The sequence below is a fragment of the Eleutherodactylus coqui genome, chromosome 6, assembly GCF_035609145.1.
Source record: "Eleutherodactylus coqui strain aEleCoq1 chromosome 6, aEleCoq1.hap1, whole genome shotgun sequence".
NCBI lineage: Eukaryota > Metazoa > Chordata > Amphibia > Anura > Eleutherodactylidae > Eleutherodactylus > Eleutherodactylus coqui.
This window is the reverse complement of record NC_089842.1, coordinates 136,520,198-136,537,042: the sequence shown is the minus strand read 5'-3', so window position 1 is coordinate 136,537,042 and position 16,845 is coordinate 136,520,198. Positions and strand designations below refer to the sequence as shown.

General features: G+C 40.7%; 1 protein-coding gene across 1 annotated transcript in view; it reads left to right on the top strand.

Moving 5' to 3' along the window:
* PRKCG (protein kinase C gamma) overlaps positions 1 to 16,845 on the top strand; it is a 394,858-nt gene that overhangs the window by 320,293 nt on the left and 57,720 nt on the right. The window contains exons 12-14 of the mRNA XM_066607722.1: positions 3,087 to 3,178; positions 4,715 to 4,777; positions 8,096 to 8,234. Of these exons, the coding sequence (XP_066463819.1) occupies positions 3,087 to 3,178; positions 4,715 to 4,777; positions 8,096 to 8,234 (294 nt within the window). The remainder of the gene's footprint in view (positions 1 to 3,086; positions 3,179 to 4,714; positions 4,778 to 8,095; positions 8,235 to 16,845) is intronic.

The following is a 16,845-nucleotide window of genomic DNA, read 5'->3' as shown; positions in this document are numbered from 1 at the left end:
AAGGCTTGAAATCCCCGCCTCCAGAAACACAGCCAATCACAGCCATTCAATGACATCATTGTCATTGGCTGTGATTGGCTGAAGGCACATGTGCTTCTGGAGGCAGGGATTTAAAGTCTTTCGTGGAGAAAGCTTGTCTGCCGTGGACCAGGAGGGAGTGACAGCCTGCAGGAGCGCCGCAGATCATCTAAAAACGTAAGTAATGCTTTTTATTCTTTGCTCCACTGTATTACCGGCGTATAAGGTGACAGTTGGGGGGTCGTCTTATACGCCCCGTCGCCTTATACGCCGGTATATATTTTTAGTGTAACACATTTCTGGATGAATTGCAGGAAAGGGGTTATATATTTAACCCCTTTCCGACCATTCATCCTGCGATCGCCGGCAGCCCATTGCATTCAGTGGAGTCGGCTGTATTGCCGGTTCCATTGAATTCAATGGGCAAACATCGTTCTTCTCTGCTACAGCTGTTACAGCTGTGCCAGAGGAGGACGATCTTTATGCTGACAGTGGGGGGGGGGGGGGGGGGGGGGCACTCTTGCCGCTATTGTGGCTTAATAGTGGGACCTGTGAACTTGAGATGCAGCCCACCATGTAGCCCCTCGCCTGCCCTATCCGTCACTGTGTCATTCCCATCACTTTCCTGAATTGCCCAGATTTTCACACATGAAAACCTTAGCGAGCATCGGCGAAATACAAAAATGTTCCGGTCGCCCATTGACTTCAATGGGGTTCGTTGTTCGAAACGAACCCTCGAGCATCACGGGAAGTTCGTTACGAATAACGAACACCCGAACATTTTGGTGTTCGCTCATCTCTAGTAGGTACTCTTTAAGCATCACAGTATTGCCCTAAATCACCTAAAGTTCAGGGATATTATTCTGCCCAGTTATGAATATAAGCAAGTGAGAATCAGTTTCACCTGGTTTGGTGCAAAGAGAAGTGACAACAAGTGTACAAGGAGAAGCAACAACGAGACATCCCCTGAAAAGGAAATGGTTTTGCAGGTGGTAGCCATAAATAATTACTCTTTTCTTATCCTTCCTGACTGTCACTTCTCTAGTTTTGCATTTTGCTAGTGTCCTTGTCACTTCTGTTAGCAAGAAGCAGTACCTACATCCCAGTCAGGTTTCACAGGTATTCCTGCTCCTCCAGAAGGGCACAGCCACAGAGCATAGGGCATTTACGTGAGGAGAGCTGGACAGTGCTGTAGAAGGTCATCAACCCAGTATCAATCCCGGTATCTTCTCATTTGACAGAGGAGGAACAAGAGGAGTACTACAAGAGACCTACAAAAAGACCTCAAGCAGGATACTGGTCTGCATGCTTCTGACCAAACTGTCAGAAACAGACTCCATGAGGGTGGCATGTGGGCCCAACGTCCTGTAGTGGGACCTGTGCTCACAGCCCAGTACCATGAAGCTTTATACACCAGAGCAACCCAGAACTGGCATGTCCATCATTGGCATTCTGTCTTATTCACAGATGAGACCAGCTTCCCACTGAACACGTTTGATAGACATGATCAGAATAAGTAGAAAACTGCTTCCAAAGTGCGGTGCCAGAAAAGGCTCTTTTTATTCCATAATAGCAGTTTTTATGAAATAAAAATCTTTTTTTGACACCACAAAAATGACACTTGACATTTTGGAAGCTGCCTACTTCCTACTGCCTACTTCTGATGATCTATATGGTTGTGTAATCAGGATTATTCCCACAGACAAAAATAAAAATGGCACTACTTTGGTGATGCATCCATGTTTTACATATTCAGTGTTCCTTTAATTTTTTCAAGCAAAGCGTTCCCTTAATTTTTTTGAGTGGCTGTGAGAGAGTATAAGGGCTTAGTCACTGGGCCCACCAGCTTGTACATTTCTTGTACTTTGATATTCTACACCCAGGTTTGCAGTGTCCATTCTTCACTCTTACTGCAGGTGGGCATCATCAAGTTAAGAGGGCATCATACATTTCTTCCAAGCATCAGAAGGAAGAAGGAGCATGTGTTGTACATAGATAACAGTTCAGCAATGTAGTCTGACCACCCTTCCTTCTTCCGATCTTTCAGAGTTCTGAGCGTTGCATCGGGTCTGGTTCAGGCACTGACAACCACTATTTCCTTGAAGGTAGTAGGGAGTAGTGTGTGTTTTCTTTACCTGGTAAAGCAACTTTTCACTCGCCCTACTTTTGAAGCAGGCACTTTGATTCAAATAGAATTGGACTGGGCAGCAGTAGGGCAAGATTAAATTCTTCCACAAGGCCTGTTCTGCTAACTCTTTGGTCTGGTTCAAAACAGAAATTACTATTGAAAACTTGGTAAAATTATCCATATTATGAGTAGATACTTGAAGCCCTGTAAGGACTCTGCTACTGTAAGATAGTCCATTTATAGCAGCTACAGGGGACTAAAGGTTGAATTCTTCCCTATTGGGGCTTTTTGCTCTCTAGCTCTGGCCAAGTTGCAACCTCGGAACCAAAAAATACAATCACTGGAACATTTACTATAGAGGACACAGAAAGACTATTCCATAAAAACTGGAATATCTGGGGACAGAAATTTTTTTTAAGTGCAAATACAAACATTTTTTTTAGAATTTTGGGCTGTATTTAACTAGAAGCAATATTCTTTTTGTGACAACCCCTGTAACTGAATATACCTAAGAGTTATAAGTTAATATCAGCTGAAAAATGAATAAAATATGTACTATATCATCTATGTCTAGAGATGAGCGAGTATACTCGTTAAAGGCAATTGCTCGAGCGAGCATTGCCTTTAGTGAGTATCTTCCCGCTCGAGACGGAAGGTTCGGGTGCCGGCAGCGGGCAGGGAGCTGCGGGGGAGAGCGGGGCAGAACAGAGGGGAGATCTCTCTCTCCCTCTCCCCCCCCACTCCCTCCTGCTGACTGTCGCTACTCACCGCTCTCCCGCGCCGGCGGCCGAACCTTCCATCTCGAGCGGGGAGATACTCGCTAAAGGCAATGCTCGCTCGAGAAATTGCCTTTAGCGAGTATACTCGCTCATCTCTATCTATGTCCTTCCTCCCTAGTTCAGAAATAATAATATTCACCATACTGTTATTGTCATTCTAGGATCGTCTTTATTTTGTTATGGAGTATGTGAATGGTGGAGACCTTATGTACCACATACAACAAGTTGGCAAGTTCAAGGAACCACATGCCATGTAAGTGATTGAAAATTAAAGGTTATGTCCGGTTTAGAAAAACCTTTTTACAAATACTCTTTTAGGACATTCAGAGTTAAAAGATGCATTTCCGACAGACCAGAGAGCAGGTACAAAGAGCACCTCTTATTCTGCAATATCCAGCACACCCATTATTACACAGGTAGCCCTATGAATTCAGTGGGAGTTGTCTAAATGCTATATTGAAACTTTGGTGGTGCTGCTGCTTTCCTCTAAAGTGTACAGCTTTTTGATTGGAGTCACCCAGTAATTCGCTCATCATTAGGGGACTCTTCTAAGTACTAGGTTATAATTTCTAACTAAAAATATACTTATTTACTCTGTATCAAAGATCCCCTCTATTAGATGCTACCAAAGATCCCCTCTACATGGTAACATAGTATGTAAGGCCGAAAAAAGACAGGTCAGCCCATGTTGATCTAGGGGAAGGCAAAAAAAGATAGAGATAGCGTACAGTTTGCATATGTTTTTACTGGTGAAAATTTTTTTTCTGCATGTCTCATCTGCACGAACCGCTTAACACTACCGCAAAATATGAACACAGCACAATGCACTTTCCTTACAACCTACTCTGCCTGTGTTAGCTTTCCTTAGACCTTATAGTTTTCAGCTGGAATAGCTGGAAGAAAGTGATGTGACTGGTTTGCACAGACTCATTTAGACATTATGTGTGACTGGCCGGTAATACCTACAATATACATATTTACTCTGTTTCAAACATTCCCTCTATGAGATAGAAAAAAGCTCAGGGAGCAGAGTACTACCAATACGTGTGGATCAATATGTTTATGAGTAGGTACAGGCCTTTCTCTTCCTATAGCCCTGTTCCTCATCCCCATATACTGGGCACAGTGTTGGCTGGTTGGGTAACTGAACAATGGATGGGACAAGTCAGTACTCTGCTCCTAACCTCTCCTGATAGATCGGCAAAGCCAATCCCACCACTCGCTCATAGAATATCTCTTCATGACGAACAGCCACAACCTGCACATAGCTGCATCGCTAGGTCTAATCATTGACCCATTGATGGAGCACTGGTAGCAACCCAAGCATTGTTAGTATAGAAAGTGGTGACTGTGGAGCCTTCTAGCTTAAGATCCTGGTTGCAACTGTGACCCATATAGTTACACCATTGGATATGAAAATGTCCATGGATCCCCACCTATCTGGTCACCTTTTGCCTCCCCCCATTGCACTTGGAAAGGTGGCTTCTCATGTTTGCAGCTCTCCCTATTCAAATGTATAGGAGTTACAGAAAGAACTGAGAAAACTTACTTAGCTCTTTCCAGAACTCCCATTGTTTGACTAAAGGACCCATCATATGCCTAGACACCTTTCTATTCAGGCTGCAATTGAATATGGCCCCCTCACTTGGTAGGACATCCACAAATTAAAAATGTATGGTATGTTCTATGTCTTATACAATATTTGATGCTATTACAAAGATTACTTCTTGTGCCTTAACTTTCCATTGAATTTTGACAATGGCTTACAATATGTTGTGTGTATTTGTAGGTTTTATGCTGCAGAGATTGCCATTGGACTCTTCTTCCTCCACAATAAGGGAATCATCTATAGGTAATTATTAAACATACCAGATTTTATATGTCTGCACTGGTGAGAGAAAAAAAAGACCGCTAAAATTTATAATAAAGCAAAGCCAATTTCAAATACATAGCCTATAATAATAAAATAACACATGGAAGAGAGATTTCTAATTCCCTATTGGATAACAAGTTATAGTGTAGTAAGATAAAAAGAGATATGAGCCCTTCACCAAGAGATTGGGAAGAGTCATTGATTTCCTAAAAAATAAAGTAATTACCCATTACATCAGTGGTCTCCAACGGTCTGGCTCACTATAGGAATTCTGAGTTATGACCATTTGTACCAGAAATTGATATTATTAGACTAACCACCAAACACTGCCAGTTCAGATTTTACACTGAAATATTTATCAGCAAATGTTTTCAATTTCACAATTTCTTGTTTCCCCATATTTAGGCTAGGGCTACATGGTAAGTTTGGGAGTGACACACATGATGCAGCCAAAGACTGCATTGTGGCACTGCTACATTGCATCCTAATGTAAGTGAATGCAGTCGCATCGCAGCTTACAAGTTGCTGCAACCCAACAATCGCAAAAAATCTATTGCAGAAACTTGCAAGTCGCAACGTGAGCACATTCACTGACATTAGGATTTAATGTAGAAAAGTTTCCATGCAGCTCTAGAATAAAAATTTCCGTCTTCTGTTTTTGAGTTGACTCTAAACCATCATTCAAAGTTGATTGTGGCTCACTAAGTGCAAAAGCTTGGGGACCGCTGCCTTGCATCATTAATCCCAAAACAATAGATTTTTTTTTGATTAGGCCACTGGCTACAAATTATTATTTTTAGATAACCTGCATGGCAGAGATTGCTAGAACAAAGGGACATAAGTTCTTGACCTGGACTCTGTCCTCCTTTGATTCCTATTGACATGCGTTTTGTTCTCCTCGTCAATCAAGTCTATAAGTTATCGACTACTTTTTTGTTTAGCTCTTGAATGGAGAACTGAAGAGAGTTAAAAACTTCTGTCCTTTTCTTCTATTAATTAGAGGCTTAGTTTCAACACCCAGATGCCCACTGATACAATCTTTTAAGATTTTCGAGAGATTTATTAAAATTAGTGCAAAGGAAAAGCAAAGTAGTTGTTCATGGCAATTAATGAGATTTCAGCTTTCATTTTCTCATAAGGCATCTCACAGATGAAATAATCTGATTGTCTGCTAGTGTGACAGGATGTGACAGATTAACCTTCACTTTTTTTTATTAAATCTTGTTTATTTTTGTAGGGTTAGCCAAATTAGGATTTACTGATTACCACCACTCCTAACATGGTTTGATTAACTAATGTTGAACACAGCCAAAAATGTTAAAACAGAACAAAGAAGACTATATGGTAATCCCTGATTAGATGAACCACATAAATCCCAACATTAGTATAACCAGATTTAGAATGTATCAAAATGTAAAATAACAATAAAAAATAATATATATATATATATATATATATATATATATATATATATATAAAATAAAGATCCACTACAGTAATAAATTACAAAAACGTAAATACAGAAAATTGATGCTGAATAAGCAACCACAATGTGACATCTAACTATCTGGAACTCTATCAGAAAAATGACCAATACTACAAATAGATCAAGTAATGCATGCAGGAATAAAGGCTAGAACACCATTCTACTACACACACATTGCTGAGAAGTCCCGTTTTTTCAAGGGGAAAATAGGAGATATGACCCTCTTTGCAAATAACTCCACTTTTCCTTTGCACTACAGTACTTTAGTTTAGCTTCAGATGAACTCTGATGCCTTATTGATGCATTCCTAAATGCCTGTACTATACACCTAAGGTAGGGCTGCAAAAAAGGAACACATAACAAGCATTTGCATCATAGGCCTTTACATTTTAAATATTGTTGGAAGTTGTCTGAGCCATTAACTCCTTTAGTGGCACACCCAGAAAATCTCCGGGGCTTGCTGCACTAACCATTCAGTTAAACCCCGGAAGATTTCCGTAGATTGCTCTAGTGCTGAAATGCTGGCCTGAACACACTGTTATTGTGCCACTGTACACGTTTGCTACTTCGAATTACCTCGGGAAAATCTCCGGAGTTAAAGGGCAATTCCATCTTAGTTAATCATCTAACTTTGACATGTCAAAAAAAAAAACTTCAATAGTTGTCCATGTGCCACTATAGGAACTTAACAAATTCCTCAAACTATACAGTGCCGATTTTTTGTAAGGGCTTTAGTTACTTTAGAGGTCCAAAGGCATTAAAGAGTACCCCAGTTCCGTTATTTTAATGAAGACAATGACTTTCCAGCTAACTTATACAACTGAGAATTTGTGCAAATTTGCATTATAGGCACTCAGTGCTGCCCAAGTGCAACGATATATTGAGAAGGCTGATTGAACATTCAAAGTCCAGTGCTGAGAGTATCACCTCCTCACCCTTTCTGCATAGTAACCTCTGCTCAATCCTTATGCTAGTCTCAACTCTGCATGCTAGGACATTTTCTCATGGAAGTCAATTTCCAAACTAATGTTCCATATGGCTGCAATATAGCAAATCTCTGAACTACTGTTGACAAAAACGAGCAGCATCTCAGGCAAGATGGCTGCCCTATAATCATTAACAGAAAATAGAATTTTAAAAAATTACAATCAGAAAATACAACCAGATTAAAAAAATGGTTCACTATTTGGTTCTAATTAATAAAAACAATCTAGGTGACAAATGAATGACATATCACTTGGATATCATATTAATGTGTATTCCACCGATTGCCAGAATGAAGTGGCAGCAGCTCTAGCGAAGTGATGGGTACTTTTCCTCTTGGTTTTACTTGACATCTTTCAGGGTCCACACAATCAACCTATTATAGTCAGTGACTGACCATGTGGCTTACGGAAAAAACAGAGTGACATTGGCATGGGCAAAAGTGACAAAGCATTTTTCTAGAGCAGCTGCTATTTTGTAGTAGTCACTAATGGACATTGACGGCATGAAACATGGAAACAATTATAAGTCTTATGGAATTTCTTGTGTTTGAAATAAGAAAAGTTTTCTGACTTGAGTGCTGGAATTTTCCTAGTCTTTATTTGAAGAACCCTTCCCAGTTCATGCAGCACCATGAAATATTATTCTCTGACATATGAGATAAATGATAGTGCAGCGTACCTTAATGTCCCTATTCAATGCTTGTGTATTTTGCAGTGTATCCGCATACTACCCCATATGATGAGTTTTAAAGTACCAGTATGTTCTGCTAACATATCATGGGACGTTTGCTCTAGTCTCCGATGATATGTCTGTTCTTTATGCAGAGACTTGAAGCTAGATAATGTCATGCTGGATGCTGAGGGACACATTAAAATCACTGACTTTGGAATGTGTAAAGAGAACATTTTCAGCGGCGCCACTACTCGCACATTTTGTGGGACTCCGGACTACATAGCTCCAGAGGTAATTCATTGTATGCCTATAAATCTGTCTGACCTCCTGACACCTGGACTTGTACCTTTATTAATTTATTGTAGTTTGCTGTCTTTTGGTGTATATTATACCGAACATACTTTCATGTCAATCTTGGAATAAGTGGACAGAATTTTTTTCTTTCCCTCCAGTACTGGAGAGGGGTAATGGGGCATGTGGGTATGAACATCAAGTAGAGTGAGTATTAGGAGAGGCTAGAACAAGGTCTGAAACTTCTTGTAGGAAGTTATAGGTTGGGTTCACATGGGCGGAATAGGTTGCTGGCTTTCTGCACAGAAATTCCACGGGCAATCTTACACCCGAGCCTAAGCAGCAAAGTTGACAAGATTTGCAAAAATCTCGTCCCCAAATTGTGGACAGTCCATTGCGGACAAGCCGTGCTGAATTCAAATCCGCGGCATGTTAATTGTATTGACGTTTCCGCAGCGAGCTCTCTCTCTATAGGGAGATATGACCATAGCGGAATACAGGCAGACAAGCTGCTTCAAAACCCACACCAAACGGCCTTTCTGCTGCGGAAACCTTGCTGAATTTCCGTGTGGTCCTTCTGTGGATATTCCGAAAGATTTCTGGGGGATTCCCCCCCATGTGACTGCAGCCTTAAGGTTTATGATTGCAAAATACAGCACAGTTTGTGTAGTCTTGCTGCAGTATATACTAGTTACATTCTTTAGTTAACCTTGCAGGGGAGACGCCATTCCTAAAATATATTGCACAGATATAAGTGTGTGTACTGTATGCTATTATGTAATGTCTATTTACAGTATATAGCAGAAACATATTCATTACATACCAAATGTACTCTCATGAAAAACACACAACAGCATACCAAAATTAGTTTTATATGAAATGTACTAGACTATCAGTGATTTCTTTCCTTAAATATGGAAAGAAACCCAGAATCCTTAGGCTACATTTGGAAGTAGCAGATTTTTTTGTTGAGGCTATTAAACTGAAAATCTAAAACAAGTACAACTGCATATATGTAAATTGAAGCTTATAAAACCCCTTTTACAATAAATATGATGAGATACTGCATACAGATTTGGGGGTTTTGTCAATGCAATGGAGCACTACAAGTATATCTTGTGTCTCAAATTACGAGCTGTTCAGAAATCACAGCATTTGTGTAAATTAGAAATGATTCAATTTATTTGTTAACAAGCCAAAGTATTTATAGTCCTTTTAGACAAATGCATTGAAAGTGAGACTAAAGGTCGTCTGGCTAATACATATGCATAACCAAATTATTGGTTACTAATCCTTAGCACGTGCCATGACATTAGTCTCTGGGTGAAACTTTTCTCTAGTCACGCTCTGTTTACTAACTCTCTGAGGTCATTAATTGGCAATCTATAAGTATTCCTTAGCTCAGTTAAGGCTTACATATATGTGTAGAAGATCAAAAAAAAAGCTCCTTATCCGTTTCACTATTTGCTAGCAATGTGCATTTCTTAAAGAAAGTTCATTTTTAGTCAGTCATCAGGCTACACACTTGTGTGAGCGAGGGTCAATCCAGCTTTCTTCATCAGGCCTTGTAATTTTCTGTTGTGAAGCAAAATATCTGAATACATGTGTCAAATATGTTAGAGAATGGAGTAGGAAACAAGATGGCATTCAAACAATATGGTTTCTGTCACAGCTTGCTGGGTATTTTTTAACCCAAAACATGTCATTTATATCATGTATCTGCCATGGATTTTCACCCTGCATTTCATCCACACTGCAGTGTAGGTATGTTATTTGATGCAGAGAAGAATATATCTACTACATCAGAAAGTAGCCTTCAAGGTAACAGTGCTGATAATTGAGCCACTGTGCTCTCTTATATAGGGCCGAGAAGTGTTTGGACAGTTTTATTTCATTTAGCCTCTGTGCACCACCTGAATGGTTTTGAGGCAAAGCCATCAATGTGTGAATGAATTGTAGTCTTTCTGCTTTAATTCAAGGCTTGTAGCAAAAATATTGCATTAACCATTCAGGAATTGCATCTATTTTTTACATAGATCCTCCGTTTCACTGGCTGAAAAGTATGTGGACAAACAAACACAATGTTATGAATACAAAAAGTATTTTAACACCAGGATGCAAATACTTTGCAGTCAATGGAAGGGATTAAGGGGACATTCACACGGTCGAGTTTCACGTGCGAACTACAACCATTAGCGATATGGACAGAACTCTTGCATGTTAATAGCACTTTGATTTTAATGTCTTTTTTTTTTTAAGCAAAAACGCATCTTGCTCGCATCCAGAATCGCAAGTTTACAAGTGTGATATTGGTCTGAGTTTCTGTGAATACAGCCTTAGGCTTTATTCACACAAGAGTTCTATTACGGACATTTTGTACGATAATCGCTGGCCGAAAATCGTAACCATCTAATGCATTGGATTCAAATGCATGTGTTCAGATGGGCGATTTTCTGGAGCGTAAAAATGGCCGGCCAGAAAAGATAGCGTGTATGGGCCGGAAAAGATAGCTCTGGACCTATCTTCTGGCCGGAATGTGCTGAACGGTCCCATAAACTTCTATGAGAGCTGCCAGAAAAGGGAGGTGGAAGGGAGTTTAGCAGTTGCTCTGCTGAACTCTCTCCCCCTTCCCTCCCCCTCTCAGACCTTTGCCTGCTGTCGACAAAGTGAGGGGTAGGACGGGGCGGGAGATTAGCACACTAGCTTTTGCACCATCACTCCACCTCCCATTGCCATCAGCCGGCAAGGGGTGGAGGGAGGGAGTTTAGCAGAGCTAACTCTCTCTCCCCGTCCAATGGTATTCCGGGCTGTGGCATATACTCGCCGCACCCCGGCCGTCTGAATAGGCGCTTAAAGGGGAGATGCAGCCATGACTTGGTCACAGCTGTCTTTTGTCCATGCAATTTTCGGCTGCGCTGCGGCCGTGACGCAGCCAGAAATTGCAGCGCTCATATGAAAGAGCCCTTACTCAGACCCATCTGGAGAATTAATTGATTTGTTGTATCTTTGGCTTTCTGTTTGCCAGGAATTTAAATGTATGCTTGTTATGAGGCGTAGATTTCTGCTGTAATTTACACTTGTGTCCCATTCCACTAATCCTTGCCCACATTATTGTGCAAATGGGGCAAATGGGGCATTTAGCATAATTTGTGACTTTATTACACCAGAAAACTGGCATAAAAACTACTTATTTCTCCTCAATGACTTTCTTAATTCTAGAACTCACGAACATTACAAAGGCCGGCTTCACACGAGAGTAGGTGCATTTGTGCCTTTCTGAGCATTGCGTTTTTGCAGAATGAATATTCATTTTTTTGCACACACATCAGCGTATTTTACTGTACGTTTACCCCCACAAGACACACTCATTTGTGCGCAGCATACAAATGCTCCAATTGAAATGGCTAATTAGTTCCAGATGTGTTTTTCCAGCACAATTACACAGTGTCTCCCGCTTCTCTTTGCATATTGCGCGTGCATTTGTGCAGCCCCATTGACTTCTATTGGGAACACATTCTATATTGTTTGCATGAACTAAATGTGTGCGCAAAACACGGAAATGTGAACAAACACATTGAAATCAATGGATTCTATTCTATGTGTATTTCATGCCCAAATTCTGCTCATACAAGTCTGTCTGAAAATACACCCATGTGAAGTCCGACGAAATGCTGAGTTTCCTTTTGCCTTCAGTAAATGAAAAGCTCAATCACATTGAAGTCATGAAGTCACTCCGCCTTTGAAAGGTGTTTTTAGCCCAATGATGTCCTCCTTCACTTGCATTGACACCAGGGGCGTAACTATAGAGGATGCAGGGGATGAGGTTGCACCCGGGCCCAGGAGCCTTAGGGGTCCATAGGGCCTCTCTTTTCCATATAGGGAACCCAGTACTATGAGTAAAGCATTATAGTTGGGGGCCCCGTTACAAGTTTTGCATCAGGGCCAGGGAGCTTCAAGTTATGCCTCTGATTAACACATATTGAGAGTTCCCATGAACAGCCACCAAATGCAAGTTCAACACTTGCACAACACAATGGCAAGAACAGGACCCAGCAATTAGCAGTAAAAAGCGTGCACTACTCATGAATGAAAAGCACTAAGAATCTAAATCTAGACTAAATCTTCCTAATTTGTCATGAAATAATTAGGTAACAGGACGCAAGGGACAATGGAACTGCTTATCAGTCAACTGTCAGTATCCAATTAGTTCCGGACCCAACTTATATATATATTATATAGTACATATTCATAAAAAACAATCTTTTTTTCATTTCATAAAATAAGTAAAAACAGTAAACCAACATATTTTTATAGATGCAATATTTAATGCAAGCCACAAGATGGCACATTGTATATACTATGTACTATGAGCAATGTATATTCACTACTTCTTGGTCTTTATAGAAGACTATCTCAAGCACTACACAGTATGTGCTATCTGCAGAGCTGTTGTTTATTTCCACCAGTTTATATATTGTGTTAGTGTGATCTAATAAACGGACATAATAATGTATTTATTTGTATTGATTAGTGTTCCAGTTTACAATTTTTTTGTTCTTGAACACATACTGTATCCATATACAATTTCTACAAGTATAGTACAAATTTGGAATAAGAGCTTTGTTGCTAATGATTCACTCTAGTCTGTTTTATTAAATAAGAATTCCAGATTTGTTATTTCATATGTTATTTCCATTTTTTCTAGGAAACAGCAAAAACGTGATAAATAAATGATACCTGATTTAGATAGATTTAGACAATTAGTTGAAACATTCCTGTAAGGAACAATACAGTATGATGAGATATTTTCTAATGTCATGTTATTGTTGGAATCACTTTCTATCCAATTGGCTGTGTTTGTGGTGAAAAGTTAATAGGGCTACAGAAAGGTCACATTCTATGCTTACATCACACTGCAGTACCCATATTGCTGTTTACTGGAAACAATGCAGTCAAATCATCCACCATCCACTAGCTTCATGAAATAGTATCAGCCACAGTTATTTCAGTAGTGCATGGCACAGACACCCACCCAGCAATAGGCCTTTCTATAGTGTTCATCTTTAAGTTCCTCTAATATACAATGTAAGGGTATATTCACATGCAGCGGGTCTACTGCAGAAATTTCTGCAGCTGAAAATCAGTTCCATTCATCTAAGTAGGGTTGTTTTGGTGGCAAGCACATTGATTTTTTTCAAGCCCTATTCAGATGAATGGTACAGTCACATAAATGTTTGCAATAAATCTACCACATGTGAATTCATCTTAGTAAATGCAGAAAAAAAGGGCAGCATGCTCAACAAAAGGGGGGCAGGGAAAGGGCGGGGGGGGGGGGGGTATACCCATTCCTACTGACAAAAACATCTCAGGGCATCCCTCTAGAAAGGCCGGTATAGATATTCCTCAGATTCCTTATTTTCTCCAGGTTATCCAGGTTTATAAGTTCTTCAAACAGCCCTTTACATGACCCAATAATTGGGCAGGAACGTTCATGCCAACTTTCTTTTGCCAAATCATCAGCCTGTATAAAAGTGCAAACAATTAGCTGACAAACTAACAAGGCTCATTTGTTGGCTGATTGGCTCATTTATGCAAGCATAAAAATGCTTGCTGGTTGGCCGTACATTGTGCCATGTAAGTGTGAGCTGTGCAGCCAATCAATGATAGCTCCATTAACAATCATTTGTTTGCTGATTGCATCTGAATTGGCCCTCTAACAATTCAGTAGATGAGTGCCAATCCCGTTGATTGGCACTCGCCTGCCATAAGACATTGTTCCACGTAAAAAGACTCTTACTCTTTCCTGTTAAGTTTTATGCTTAGGACCTTTCACTATTTTGTAGCCTGTTGGATGCTTCTTCTATTGTAAGTTCTCCAGAGCTGAACACAGTACTCCAGATGTGGTCTCACAGGGTTCTATCAGGATCACAATCTGCCTCTTTCTACTGGTTATACCTCTGTCTATGCTGACGAGCATCCTACTTTCTTTCCTTATAGCCTGGCCACACTCTTAACTCATTTTGAAGCTGTCTGAAATCAGACCCCCTAAATCCTTCAAAAAATGGGGTATTGGTACATCCAGAAAACTCCAATCTATTAAAATAATGCATTTTTTTTATACTGCACAGTGAACACCATTACATAGAAAATACACAACTACATAACAGCACCAATAGAAACTACAAGTCATCCTGTAAAAAAAGAGCATTCGCCAGACCTCTTCAGCAGAAAAATATAAACATTATGGTGTCACAAGAAAAAAAATATATAAATTTGGTATCTCTGTAATCGTATTGACCCACAGAATAAAGTTAACATATCATTTTTGTCTCATCATGTAAAAATAAGACTCCTCCAAAAGTGGCACAATTGCATTATTTTTCCATTTGACCTGACTTAGAATTTTTTTTTAAGTTTATCAATACATTATATGGTTAATTAAATGATTCCTTTGAAAAATACAAATGGTGCTGCAAAAACAAGGACTCAGACGGCTATGTAGATGGGAAAACAAAGGGTAGGGTGGAGAAAACAAAAACGAAGGAACGAAAAATTGCTGGATAGGCATGTAAAAGGTGTCAGAAAAGTGGAGTCAAAAATTTCCCTTATAATAAATTCCCCTCACTGTATATACATTGCTGTGTAAAAGGTGAAAAAAAAAAAAAAAAAAGACGTCCTACTTAGAGATGAGCGAACGCGTTCGTCCGAGCTTGATATTCGTGCGAATATTAGGGTGTTCGGGATGTTCGTTATTCGTAACGAACACCATGCGGTGTTCTGGTTAATTTAACTTTCTTCCCTGAGACGTTAGCGCTTTTTTTTGGCCAATATAAAGACAGGGAAGGCATTACAACTTCCCCCTGCAACGTTTAAGCCCTATACCACCCCCCTGCTGTGAGTGGCTGGGGAGATAAGGTGTCCGCCTGATATAAAAGTCTGCCCCTCCCGCGGTTCGCTATGGATGCATTCTATATGCGCTCAATGGGGCCAGCGGCAGCAGCGCTGACCCCATTGAGAACATATAGAAGACAAATCCTTCTTCTCTGGCACAGCTGTAACAGCTGTAGCAGAGAAGAACGATGTTTGCCCATTGAATTCAATGGAACCAGCAATACAGCAGGTTCCACTGAATGCAATGGGCTGCCGGCGATCGCAGGATGAATGGTCGGAAAGGGGTTAAATATATAACCCCTTTCCTGCAATTCATCCAGAAATGTGTTACACTAAAAATATATACCGGCGTATAAGGCGACGGGGCGTATAAGACGACCCCCCAACTGTCACCTTATACGCCGGTAATACAGTGGAGCAAAGAATAAAAAGCATTACTTACGTTTTTAGATGATCTGCGGCGCTCCTGCAGGCTGTCACTCCCTCCTAATCCACGGCAAAGTATTCCTTTCTCCCCGCCTCCAGAAACACAGCCAATCACAGCCATTCAATGACATCATTGTCATTGGCTGTGATTGGCTGAAGGCACATGTCTTTCTGGAGGCAGGGATTTCAAGCCCTGCCTCCAGAAAGCAATACTCTGCCGTGGATTAGGAGGGAGTGACAGCCTGCAGGAGCGCCGCAGATCATCTAAAAACGTAAGTAATGCTTTTTATTCTTTGCTCCACTGTATTACCGGCGTATAAGGTGACAGTTGGGGGGTCGTCTTATACGCCCCGTCGCCTTATACGCCGGTATATATTTTTAGTGTAACACATTTCTGGATGAATTGCAGGAAAGGGGTTATATATTTAACCCCTTTCCGACCATTCATCCTGCGATCGCGGGCAGCCCATTGCATTCAGTGGAACCTGCTGTATTGCCGCTCCATTGAATTCAATGGGCAAACATCGTTCTTCTCTGCTACAGCTGTTACAGCTGTGGCAGAGGAGAACGATCTTTATGCTGACAGTGGGGGGGGGGGGGGGGGGCACTCTTGCCGCTATTGTGGCTTAATAGTGGGACCTGTGAACTTGAGATGCAGCCCACCATGTAGCCCCTCGCCTGCCCTATCCGTCACTGTGTCATTCCCATCACTTTCCTGAATTGCCCAGATTTTCACACATGAAAACCTTAGCGAGCATCGGCGAAATACAAAAATGTTCTGGTCGCCCATTGACTTCAATGGGGTTCGTTGTTCGAAACGAACCCTCGAGCATCACGGGAAGTTCGTTCCGAATAACGAACACCCGAACATTTTGGTGTTCGCTCATCTCTAGTCCTACTCAGCAGGACCGGGGGCTGTTGATTAAGCAGTCTTGCTGGAAGCTCTACCTTAGGGCAGATTGCCTTCCAGCATGGCTTTAATAGCTATTGTCTTCTGTTGTGCCTTTAGGAAGATGTTCATGTGTTTAAGTAGAATCCTCTGTTAATCATTATTTTATGCTTTGAACATAAGTGAATTGGTTCCTATGTATATACAGTAGACCAACGATTGCTGCACAGTGCGGTAGATCATCTCTCTATCCAGATTTTGCCTATTACAGGTAACACAGCCTTGGAAATTAAGCTATAAATTTCTACCCTCTAGTAACAACCTGCTTTGTGATACAAATGGTTTTGAAGCTAACGGGTATTTGAGACCATTCCCGTATCTTGTTTTGGGAGATGGGATGACGAA